This window comes from Protobothrops mucrosquamatus, unplaced genomic scaffold, assembly GCF_001527695.2.
Source record: "Protobothrops mucrosquamatus isolate PMUCROS unplaced genomic scaffold, P.Mucros_1.0 scaffold5455, whole genome shotgun sequence".
In the NCBI taxonomy this organism is placed as follows: domain Eukaryota; kingdom Metazoa; phylum Chordata; class Lepidosauria; order Squamata; family Viperidae; genus Protobothrops; species Protobothrops mucrosquamatus.
The window spans coordinates 29,691-42,200 of record NW_015391313.1 but is presented as its reverse complement, the minus strand read 5'-3'; the positions used below and the strand labels follow the sequence as shown (position 1 = coordinate 42,200).

The following is a 12,510-nucleotide window of genomic DNA, read 5'->3' as shown; positions in this document are numbered from 1 at the left end:
TGCTCAATATTCGCCACTAACTTTTGCCTTTTTAAAATTTCTTTCAGGATGGACTGCTGATTTGGAAACCATCACAAACCTGGTCCTACAGCCTAGCTGGTCTGCTTTCTGCTTTATTTATCTATTACTAGTTATTTGAATTGAACTTTTAATAACCTGCCAGCTGCTCTTTAGACACACATGGTGCATTGTTGTCATTCCCAGAATCACATCTTTGAAATCCAGGACCTTGGTAACCTTCTTCAAACAAAGAGGCGACCTCAAGGATAATATCTGCAGGAGGACTTTTCAAACCTACCGCCCTCTAGTTTCTCTTCTGCCTCTGCCCTCTTTCTAGAACATTATGGAACCCACAATGGAGTCCTGCTTGATGCAGGTCCTGCAGAAAGATGTTGGGAAACGACTTCAGGTTGGCCAAGAACTGATAGATTATTTCTCAGATAGACAGAAATCTGCTGACCTTGAACATGATCAGACCATGCTGGATAAAATGGTTGATGGTCTTGCTACCTCGTGGGTAAATTCCAGCAATTATAAGGTAAGCTTGATTTGCAGAGACAGGAGTGTGAAGGGGGAGATCTTTTGTATTTGCACAGGTTCTTCAGTCAGTTTTGGAACAATGAGTTCACATTGCAAATCCCTGGAGGCCCAGCACATTTCTTACTGATCCATGATAAGCCTTCATTTGTGGCATTTCCTCCCCGTCCCCTTTGTTCTTATCAACACTCACACCAACTTGTAGGCATAGGCACTTTCCAATGAAAATAAAAAAAGGAACCATGTAATTGAATTTGACAAGTTATTGGTTTTCTTTGCTGGGTGCTTGGGATGGTGAGCCAAGCTGAACAGATAAAATATAGTGCAGTGGTGGCGAACCTATGGCACGGGTGCCAGAGGCGGCACTCAGAGGCCTCTCTGTGGGCACGCGTGCCGTCGCCCCAGTCCTAGGCCTTCAGCTGGGTTTTATAAAAGCTTTTCGCTTTAGGCCTCCGCTGCCGTGTGCCAAAAAAAAAAAAAAAAGGTTCAATCAGTCAATTTCAACTTCTCACGGGAAAAAAAAAGATCTTGCAAAGTTGGAATTGATTGATTGAACTTTTTAGTCCCACCCAGTCTGTCATTACCACCGCAGCCACACCCAGCCAATGGGCCACACCCAGCCAATGGGCCACACCCACCTGGCACCCGACGATGCATAAGTGGGTTTTGGGTTGCAGTTTGGGCACTCGATCTCTAAAAGCTTCGCCATCACTGATAGTGTGTGTGTGTGTTTCCCTATTCAGGATTGGGGATGCAGGTTCAACTTCTTACAAAGTCATGGAGGCTAATTGACTGACTTTAATCAGTATTGTTGTGGTAGGAACAGTTGGAGGAAGAAGCACTTTTCATGCTGACGCCTAGAAGAAATTTGGCTATAAATCTAATGAATTAAGTAGAGGATCAAAATAGTAACTGCCATTTTTTTTTTGCCAAGAGACCATTTGCATAAAAAGAGTATGTATGTAAGATTAAAATGTTATATTTTAAAAGACATTGGGCTGTTCTTCAAAAGTTAATCTTGTGTTTTACCTCCTATGCTTCTTTTTTAAGTAATTATGCTGTATGTTTTCCTTCCTTCTCTTCTAACTTTATTGGTTGCTACAAACAATAATCTTAATAGGGTTCGAATTAGGGTAATCAATTAAGTCCTATTGCTGGTTACAGGAGGAGAGACTGTAATAGCATTTCCTGTAGCATACAATAACTTTGATAAATATTTTTCCACAGGGAAAGGTTATAGGATAATAGGAATCATTTTGAAAAAGTCAAAATAGGGAAGAATTTATTCTGTTACTAGTCAGACAATGTCTGACATCAAGGATTCATAATTTTGATAGAACAGATAGATTTTGCATTGTATGGTATAAATATCAGGCTAAGTATTACCCGAGTGACACACAACTGTGGGTGATGGGGGTCCTTAGATCCTTTTCAGGAGAATCTGCAATTTCCCAGATATTAACTGATTTGTAATTCCCAGCATCACTTATTGTTCATACTGTCTGGTGCCGGTGAATATTGTATTTATGCAAATCTGCAGAACCACATGTTTCTCATACCTGTTATAAAAAATTTCTGGAGAATGTCAATATATATGGAGCCTGCTTTATCTCTGTGAAATAACTGAGTACTAGCCCACCACTTAAATGGATTTCATTATACAATTTATTCCTATTCTTGTTGCGTTCTATATGCATTAAAAGTGATATAAACACAAAGCATCAGGACTGACTTGTTCTATGACGTGAACGCCAGTAGAGGGGCAATTTGGGGTCAGAATTTGAACAGTTGATTAGGATCTAGAAACTAAGTCATATGAAGACAGGTGAAAGGAACTGAGTATATTTAGTGTTGAGAAAAGTTAATGGCAGGGGAATATGAGAGAGATTTGAAAGGTTGTCTTATAAAAAGTCAATCTGGCTCTCTTTTGTTGCAGAGTGATGAAGTTAAGATATAAGAAGGCAGATACTAATGGAGGGTTAGGAAAACTACTTCACAATGAGAGTTTGACAGAAGAACTGGTGTTGGTGGGTCTTCATGCACTATGCATGCCCAAGCAGAAAATAAACAGCCATGTGTCTTCAGCTTTAGTTTGGACTTGGATGCTGACCATGAAGTCAAACTGAATGATCAGGGTCCCTTTTAGTTCTATAATCCTGAATCTAGCTTTGGTTACCGAATTATCAGATGTAGCCTCTTTATTCACAGAAAAAGTGACAATAAAGTTCCTCTCCCTCTCCTTCTCGCCTTCTTATAAAGGTTCTCTTTATGGCAGCATGAAATGAATAGTTTCTTCTCAAATTGGAATTTTGGCCAGACACCTGGAACAAACCATATTAAATAATTCTGTCTGGCACTAAGACTTGGGCTTGGCTGTTTTGAAACTTAAACCTGATATTTGTCATACTTATAATATTTTGCAGTTGCTCTGTTAGCATCATTAAATTGTCATAAAAGCCGTTGAGTCAGACTCGTATTTTATCTAGTCTTGTATCTCTTTCCTGGGAACAGCATCTACAGTTTTAGGTAGCTATTCCCATCCCAAACTGATTTTATTTAAAAAAGAAAAGAAAAGAAAAAGAAAGATGTTGAAACTCAATCAAGGACTTTCTACATTTTAACCACACCTACCTAGTACTGCTGATCATCTTTTAATGTTAATTCAGCACCTAAACACCAGCTTTTGAATTTTATGCATATCATAAGCAATGCCAAATGAAACCACTTCTATTGTTACAAATTTGCGATGAGTTTGGTGTATCTGTCTCACAATCCCAGACTACAAATGTCCTTATAAATAAATAAAGTGACAGTCCTCTTAGCTGAATCTCCCCTGCTGATATTTGAGATGAAAATGAGCATTTAAGGAGAGTTGAAAAGCAGGGGGCCCAGCAGTTGTATAATAGCCCTAATAGAATTTCAAGAAGACTGTCACAGCAAGGGAAAAAAAAAAAAAGTACTGTAGCTTTAGGTCCATCTGAAGCACACGGTTCTTTCCCTGGAACGATAACAGCATGGGATCTTTAAGCATTGGTCACTGCCATATGGGCCCTATTTATAACTACTCAGTTATCAAATTCTTTGTGGCAAATGCTACAGTTGTTAAACACATATTTTTTTCATGGAATCAACAGTGCTGTAAATTAGCGTTATGAAGATGCAACTCCTTTATAATGCAGATAAGTTAGTTTATCCCACAACAAAAAGATTACATCATTTATCTTATGGATAAAGACACTGTATTTTAAGTAAGTGAAATCCCAAAGGTTCAAAAGTGTTACGGACGTACTACTGGTTATAGATACCTTACTGTGGCCTTCGCTAATCTACTGTCCCCTAAGAGGGTTTGAATTGTAGCATTCTGAATCTTGGATGTGGGTAAAGATTGTAAGGATCGGGAAAGTTGTCTTAACCTGTACAGTGAGAGTGAAAACTGACACAAAACAAGGTGGATGTTGCTGGGGAAAAAAATATTCCAATCTTGTATTTTGAACACAAAAACCATGTCTATATATCTTTCATTTCCATTGTCACAAACTGCTTTCTGAAAAACAATTGTTAGAAAAATATAATGAAAAAGTACTTCCTTTAAGAAATCAAGTTGTATTTTTACAACTAATGCATACAATGTAAGGAAATACTGTATACACTCCAAGAGTGGATAAACAGACTCAATTTTTTTTAACCAAAATACAATGAAAAATATGGTTTGGCCTGTTTGTGGGTGGCACATTTTTCATGCAATTTTGATTAAAAAATCAAGGGTCAGTTTAACTGTGAGTCTATATGGTAAAATGTCCCTTGTCTGATACAAAGGGGAAAAAAAAGTTTTGAATTCCTTAGAATAATAGTGTCCGGCCACAAGCTGTGGCTGCAAAAGCAAATGCAGAAGAGTAGGACGAGGTCTTTGGAAAGTACATTGCATCTTATAGATGTTTAGAGCAAAACCTTTGAAAATATCATACACATTTCTATATTTAATTCTTCTATTTTTTTATCAGTTTTATAAATAATTTAGGGTGGCAGACCTATCTAATGCTCCTTCCTCCTGTTTACCCACAACAACATCCTGCGATGTGTGTTGGGCTGCAGGAGAGTAACTGACCCAAAGTCACCCAGCTGCTTTCATATCTGAAGGTGGAACTAGAACTCACAGTCTCCTGGTTTTTAGCTTGGCATCTTACCTACTAGTTTGCTATAAATGACTTTTTGCAGGGCATTCAAACACGTAGTTGTGCCTTTATTGCTAAGGGTGATTGTGTTAGGAGCCACACATTCATTCCTTCATGTCTGTAAAAATGTACAATTGCAAAACTGCCTTCGACAGGCTGCATCAGGTGGGAAGAAAAAAACCCGCCTGCACCATGCAATTGTGGAGTCTGATGCTGGTTTTGTTCTTTGGAGAGGCTTCTAAAGACTCTTGGCAGCAAGAGTTGCATGAAAAGCAGAGTTAAGTAAACAAAGATTGCATTCTATATTCTTGTGCATTGCTGGAGGTTGATTCTGCCTTCTATAACTAGAGAAAGGAGCAGATGGTTCAAGCTTATTTTAAAGTGCAGGGTCTATTAAAATAACAAGCTGATAACAATCAGTTGGCACTTTAAGAAGTCTACTTTCTGAAGCAGGCTTTTCATTCTGTGGAAGTCCGGTGGACGAAATTAGCAGAACGTTGTTAGAAGCAATAATAGGAAACAGGCAGTGTTTTATCTCTTCTCATAGGTTTTTTTTTCCTGAGAAAACAAGTTGTTATAACTTTTTAATTGTGAAGTACGGAGGAAGAAGGAAACTGTGTGCAGAAGTAATGCACACATTCTGATTTCAGTTGATATAATATTGTGATGATAATTATCCTAAAAAAACATGTATTACTGTTGATCTGCAGTCCTCAATCTTAATTACATTTAAACATTGTGCTAGGTCATGTTTTGTTTTAACCACTGCTTTTCTGATCATCTGCATGATTTGATTCACATTAAAGCTAGGGCATAAATCATAATTGACAAAGCAGAGTAGCTGTGTTGATGCAGCTCGGCAAGCTATGATGTGTCATAAACACAGTCATAAAACAAATGATGGGTGATTCAAAGTTATGCTAGACTTCAGATTAGAAATACAAATTTATACAGATGCAAAAATTACATGGGTTCATTAAAAATGGAATGGCAAACAAACCTACTAGATCAGCGGTTCTCAAGCTGTGGGTCGTGACCCCTTTGGGGGTCGAACGACCCTTTCACAGGGTTCGCCTAAGACCATCGGAAAACACATATTTCCGATGGTCTTAGGAACCTGTCTCGCTTTCAACTCCCCCTAAAATTCTTCATTCAGGCAGGCTTCCAGAGTTCAGCTGGCAGGATGCAGATAACCCCTCCCTCCTGTCCTGCCGCCTCCCACGGCACTGCTGCGCACCGCGTCCCGCGCCTCAAGCCTCCGTGGCACAACCGCTGGCGTGGCCCCAATGGCCGCTGACACGCTCCCTGCTGCCAGCGACCATGCAAGCCCTGGCAATTGCTCCAGCTGAAGAAGCGGGTGGCTGGGAGGCCGCCGTAGCGCCGATCTTCTGCGTCCGTCAGCTGGCGACCCCCTGAATGCGCACTTGTCAGCTGGGAGGTCTGGCTACAGAGCTGGCCGGCGTGGAGGGCGAGGGGGAAGTGGCGGCTCGGCGGGCGGGTTCCCGCCTGCCCCACGAATGTCGGGCCCACGGGGCTCGACACAGAGTCAACGGTCCGACATAACTTCCCTCCTCGGATGAGAAAGAAGGAATCTCTCCCGCCCGTGTCCCTTCCCCCCCTCAAGCGACAACAGGAGGTTGCAGACAACTAAGTCAGCCGGTGCAGGAAGCCCTGGAATGGCCAGTCCAGGGCGCCTGGTTGCAGTGCTGGATGTCTTTTGCTCCTAGAAGCCGGTGGAAAGAGAAAGAAGTCGTTCAAACTTCAAGCTAGCTACTGGATGCCTATTCTCACTTTTTTTTCCTTTTTTTTTTTTGAGTACTTGTCTGCCAACCCACCGCATCTGTAAAAGAAAAAGTCTTCCACCCAGGCATAATTTTTAAGGACTTTAAGGATCTTTGAGAGGAAGAGAGGGAGAGAGAAATAGAGAGAGGGAGAGAAAGAAAGAGGGAAAGAGAAATAGAGACAGGGAGAGAGAGAAAGTGTGACAGGGAGAGAGAGAAAGAGAAAGAGGGAGAAAGGGAGAGAGAGGGAGAGAGAAAGAAAGAGGGAGAGAGGGAGAGAGAAATGGGGGAGAGAGGGAGAGAGGGAGACAGAGGGAGAGAAAGAAAGGGAGAGAGGGAGAGAGAAATGGGGGAAAGAGAGAAAAAGAGAGGGAGAGAGAAAGAGGGAGACAGAGAGAGAGGGAGAGAGAGAGAAAGAGGGAGAGAGAGATTAAATTAGTAACATGGTTGTTAAGTGAATCTGGTTTCCCCCATTAATGTTGCTGCAAAATTACAGTTATGAAGTAGCAACGAAAATAATTTTATGGTTGGGGGTCACCACAACATGAGGAACTGTATCAAAGGGTCGCAGCATTAGGAAGGTTGAGAACCACTGTACTAGATGGAATATTTTGAATTTTAATTCAAAATAAGCTGCCTTGACCTCTGTGGAAGTGATCCTACAAAGTAGAAAGGCCTCTATTTTGAGGTTGAAATATGGGGATTTTGAGGTCAGAACGCCTTAAATAAAGTTGGAACAGTGTTGAAACACTTCTGTAGAGTCTGCACAGCCTTTTATTAAGTACAGTGCACCTCTATTTATAATTCATTCTCATTCTAAGTGAAAAATTATCCCCTATGGAAGATTTTTTTAAGCCTCTCTATGCTAAGTGAGTGTGTAGACAGCTATCTAAAGTAGCACTTCTCTGAAGATGTTAATGCAGCTGTTGTGATTTTATGTGCATTTGCATGAAGCACAATTTGCTGGAGCAGTTTGCATTTGGTGTAATTTTTCCAGGAGTTCCTGACCTAATTTCTCAGTACTTGCTTTAAAAAGTAAAAGACAAACATATGCATTTCACTGAAACAATGTGTGTGTGTGTGTGTGTGTGTGTGTGTGTGTGTGTTTCTTATATAGCAGCCTCCCTCATTTACCAGCATGGTTCCTTTGCTCTTGCTCGTCATCAGTTTGTGATTGGGACAAAGCACTAACAACAATCCCAAATCGGTTTAAATCCATTAAAAGTTTTTCACTAAATGCTTCCTTCCCCACCCTCAATTTTCTTCATTTTCTATATACGAGACCAGGGGCAGCTCTGTTGTGAACTAATGTGAAATAGTTAGGCAGTAGATGGGTGCCATCATGATGCTACCATTTTGACATTTTTATTTAAGGGGCAAATGTTTTCTGAAGTTGCCAAGGTGAATATATATCTTTGGGATGCCTGAAATCTGTGACTCCACACCCTTTTTTGTACTTTTTGACTTGTTTATTGCTTTGCTATATCTGTAATATCCAGTAACTTAATCTTCCTGAGGTTAGACTGGTATTATCAATATGAGGAGTGTCACAGGGAGGGTAATTGGCATTCAAGTGGAGCTATAGCAGCTGGACTCTGTCAGAGCCAATATTAATTTGAAGCTGGTCTTACAAATTTATTGAGCTATTTAAGAAAGTGGGCTGTTATGCTTTATCTCGCAAGAAGTGCAGAACAATAGACAGCAACATGGATGCCTTTTAGTAGCAGCTTATGGAAGGGGGTGGGTGTGAAGGAGAGACAGGATGGGGAAATTACCTGTTGACAGTTTCAAATATGCAGGAAAACAAGCACAGGAGCCAAGTAGACAACTGTTCAAAACAACTGGTCCTAAAACAGTGGTTCTCAACCTTTTTAATGCCGCGACCCCAACTGGTCGTAAGTCGAGGACTAAACCGGTCGTAAGTCGAGGACTAAACCGGTCGTAAGTCGAGGACTAAACCGGTCGTAAGTCGAGGACTACCCAACCGGTCGTAAGTCGAGGACTTTCCCTGCCCGGGAGCGCCGCACATGCGTGGTTCCGCCCCCTGCGCCAGCCGAGGCTAGCTGGCAAGCAGCAGAGACGGAGCAGGCCGACCACCAGCTGGCCCAGCCCAAGGGAGGTAAGGCACCCGCCGGAAAAGGGGGAAAAATGGCGGACAAAAAAAATGGCGGACAGCCTTGCTTGGCGACCCCCGTGAAATGGTCGATTGACCCCAAATGGGGTCCCGACCCACAGGTTGAGAACCACTGTCCTAAAAGCTTGCAAACATGGTGATAGTGGAGTTGATTTTATTTTTTTTAAAAAAAGGATTACAAGTAGCCCTCGCGTTATGGCCATTCATTCAGTGACCATTTGAAGTTACAGCGGTGCTGAACGAGCGGTCCTTGTGCCTGGTCTCTGAAGTCACTACTGTTGAAGGGCCCCCATAGTAACAGGATCAAAATTCAGGTGCAACGTGTTCTGAATATTTAGCTTGCAGACTGTACATTTCTCAGGGAAAGTTATGAAAGAAAGAGAAGTTCCTTGTGCCCAAACAGTAGACGGTGACCTTTATCTGCCATTTTTAATGAGTGTACTGAAGCTGTATGTGGGTGAACTATAAGACTTTATCTTTGTTTATAGAAGAAGATAAAGGGGATAGAAACCTCAATGTTCTCAATTGTTTGAGTCACAGGAAAAAAGCCTTTTCCCACTTATTACCTGATTTATTTTCTGCAAAAGTTGTAGCCCCAATTGAGTTTCAAGTATAATGTGAATTTTAATTTATTTCCTTGCTCATCTTCATCCCAAACAAACTTTTTTTATATACTACTATTATTCCTATATAATCAATATAATTTCTGGGAAATGTTACCTTCCACGTAAAACTTTTTAGTTTTGTAGATTTGACACATAAATATCTCTTGTGAGGGAATAGTATGATATTTTTATACAACAACAACTGTTTTCGAGAGTTTGGACCGACAGTATGATTCTTGTCCTTGTAATTAATATGGGAAATAGAATGCTGATTTCCAGAATTCAGAAGTAACTCTTAAGGGGTCAGAAAAATAAACATGGCTTTGTGAAGGAGGCCTTTGGTCTATTGCAGTGGTGGCGAACCTGTGGCATGCATGCCAGAGGTGGCACTCAGCGCCCTCTCTGTAGGCATGTGCGCCATCGCCCCAGCCCCACCTCCACCTGTGATCCCCTCCTTACCCGCAGCCCCCCGGAGGAGAGTAGCCCCCAGGAATGGCCCGCATGGAGCAGCACAGCCAAGGACATGGCAGCAGGGACAAGACTCTGCCCTCCCACGCCCTCGCGCCCAGATGATGCTGCGGGGTGCGGGCAGAGGGTGTGGCTGCCATGGCCCTGCAGGGCTGCCTGGGCGATTGGCAGTCTGTGGAAGTGGTGGGTGGCCCTGCGGGTGGGTGGGGCGGAGCAGGCGGAGCGAGGGCAGGGGTAGAGGGGGCGTGGCAGGGGCGGGCCGGGGTGGGTCAGGGCGGTTTTGGGGCACTCGATCTCTAAAACATTCGCCATCATTGTTCTATACGATTCCAGAAAAACGGGTGCCCAATCTCTTCTTAAAAACCTCTAGTGATGGAGCACCAAGCACAGCTTGTGGAGGCAAGCTGTTCCACTGATTAATGCCAAGCAGATCATTATTCTTATATAATTTTATATTGTCTATCGCAGAAAAAGACAACCTAATGCTGTCCAGATGTTTGGGACTACTATTCATTTCATCTCTGATCACTGGCCATGCTGACTAAGCCTGATAGAAGTTGTCTAAAACATCTGTAAAGCCCCAGCTTGCTTACATTTGATCTATATATCTAGGAGCCCTTCCCCCCCTCCCTTTATCTAGTGGAGATATCAGAGATCAAGCAAGCTGTGTATGAAAACTGCAAAGTCTGAATGAGCTACCGTCTCCTTGGATACAACAAAAGAGAAAGGGGAAAATCGAAGCTTAAATGTTAGAAGCCATGATATAATTTCAAATTTTAGTTTGACATTTAAATAAGGAAAATAAAAAACCCATTTGTTTATTAAAAAATTACCCTTTAGCTCCAGGGTAAGTGACTTCTTACCTAGCTTACATCATAAATTTTACAGATAGTTCCCGACTTAAAACAATTTGCTTAGCAACCGTTTGAAGATAGGGTAGTATTAAAAACAAATGATTTCTGATAAGTCCTCATACTTAACGACCACAGCAGTGTCTCCATGGTCACATGATTGCAGTTTGGGCACTTCACACTGGCAGGTTCTTACAACGATTGCAGCATCCGGGGTGTGTGTGTCACATGATTGCTATTTGCAACCTTCCCAATAGGCTTCTGACTAGCAGAGCCAGTTTGCTTAACAACCACATGGTTCACTTAACAACCATGGCAAAAAAGTCATAAAATTGTGTTTGACTCACTTAGCAACCCACATAAGTGGCAGACACTCCAATTCCAATTGTGGTTATAATTTTGAGGACTACTTTTATTTCAACTTGTTTGATGCCAGATCAAAGGTAATTAGAATTTTTTTTAAAAAAAAATACTATATTTGGTAGGATTGCTGACAAGATAATGAGAACTTAGCAAATTAAGCATTCATTTTTCAGGTGGGGGTGTTGGATCTGTTTGCTCTCTGTTATCAAATTTTATTCATACAAAATGACATACAACAGGGTGGCATTCCCTATTGGGAAAGATTGACATTCTATCTATCTCTAGTTTGTAAAAATTGTGGAGATATATCAAATTTGTTTTGATTCCTATAATACATTTGATATTTACCCCCAAAAGAAAAGAGGTTTTTTTTCACCCTTAAATGATAATTTATCTTTAAAATAAGAAGGTTCTTTGTGATGTGCTGAGAAAATAGCAGAAGCAGGAAATGAGTTCTTCTGATTAAGCATTTAATCTAAGTGTTTCTTTTAGGAAGAGGTCATTTTAAATTCAGGTTTGTCTTCCTTTCAGGTAAATAAGGATTTTTTTTGCTCTTGCTAGCATTGCAGAACCATTTTTCTGGCTTCTGAATTCCTGTCAGGCATTATCAATACACGAGGGAAAAATAATCTTTCTTTGATTAGAGCTTGCATTTTATTGATACTCTTCTAGTGTTGTAGCATATGTGGGAGAGGATTACATGATATTGTCTGGTACTGCTCCATAAATACCTTTTTAATGGTAAAGTGGTACAGATGGGTTACTTATCTCCATTTGGAAACCTGTGGGCCACGACATTAGAAAAAGCGAGATTTTGTTAATTCAGCATGTAATATGTCTAGCTTCCTGATGTCTGACTTGCACAGTGACCTTGAAATCACTCATGAATCATTAAACTTCATTAGAATCCTGTCTCCTGTTATTGTAAGATAATGTCAGGATAAAGATTTTTTTCCGGATGGTTTTCCAGAAACATTCCTCAAGTTTGTACACCACTGTGAAATTTTTGCACAAGTCTTGATTCCAGCAGTAGGGATTTTATTTTCCATGCCTCTTATTTTATTCGCTTTTGGTCTACTTTCAGATGCCTACCTATGTATGTGATTTACTCCCAATTATGTTCCATTAAAAATGTTAAAAAAAAAAAAGATTGCATGCAGGGTTTTGCTTTTAATGAAAGACATTAGTTTTTCTTCTTTTTAACCAAGGAGGTTAAAAACAGTAGTAATCAAATTGGAAAAGTAAAACCCAAGTACAGCTTTAGAAAGCAATATGGTGCCACAAGAAGTTATCTTTTTAAATGAAAGTTAGCTTTTCTACGTTGTTGCTTTATAATTCAGTTAAAGCCATCTTTTATTTTCTATTTCTTGCTTGCAACCTCTTCAATTTACTTCCATGATTCACAATTATTGTATTTTCTAGCAGCAATGTTCGTATTTGAAAAAAGCAATTATTTCCTTAGGACGTTGTATTAGTGATGATTTAATAATCCAAAATGCCAGGGGTCCTGATTTCATTTTCTATTTAAGATACACCATATTGTGAAACTATCCCTTTGAAAAGTCTGTATGTGGGTGTACAGAGGGAAGGAGGGAAAAA

At 40.7% G+C, this 12,510-nt stretch overlaps 1 protein-coding gene across 1 annotated transcript in view; it reads left to right on the top strand.

Annotated features, from left to right (window-relative positions):
- Positions 1-51: 51 nt before the first annotated feature.
- The window catches only part of LOC107299782 (CLIP-associating protein 1-like), a gene marked incomplete at its 3' end in the record, with an annotated part of 40,777 nt that continues 28,318 nt past the window's right edge, over positions 52-12,510 (top strand). The window contains exon 1 of the mRNA XM_015829120.1: positions 52-538. Coding sequence (XP_015684606.1) covers positions 344-538 — 195 coding nt within the window. The remainder of the gene's footprint in view (positions 539-12,510) is intronic.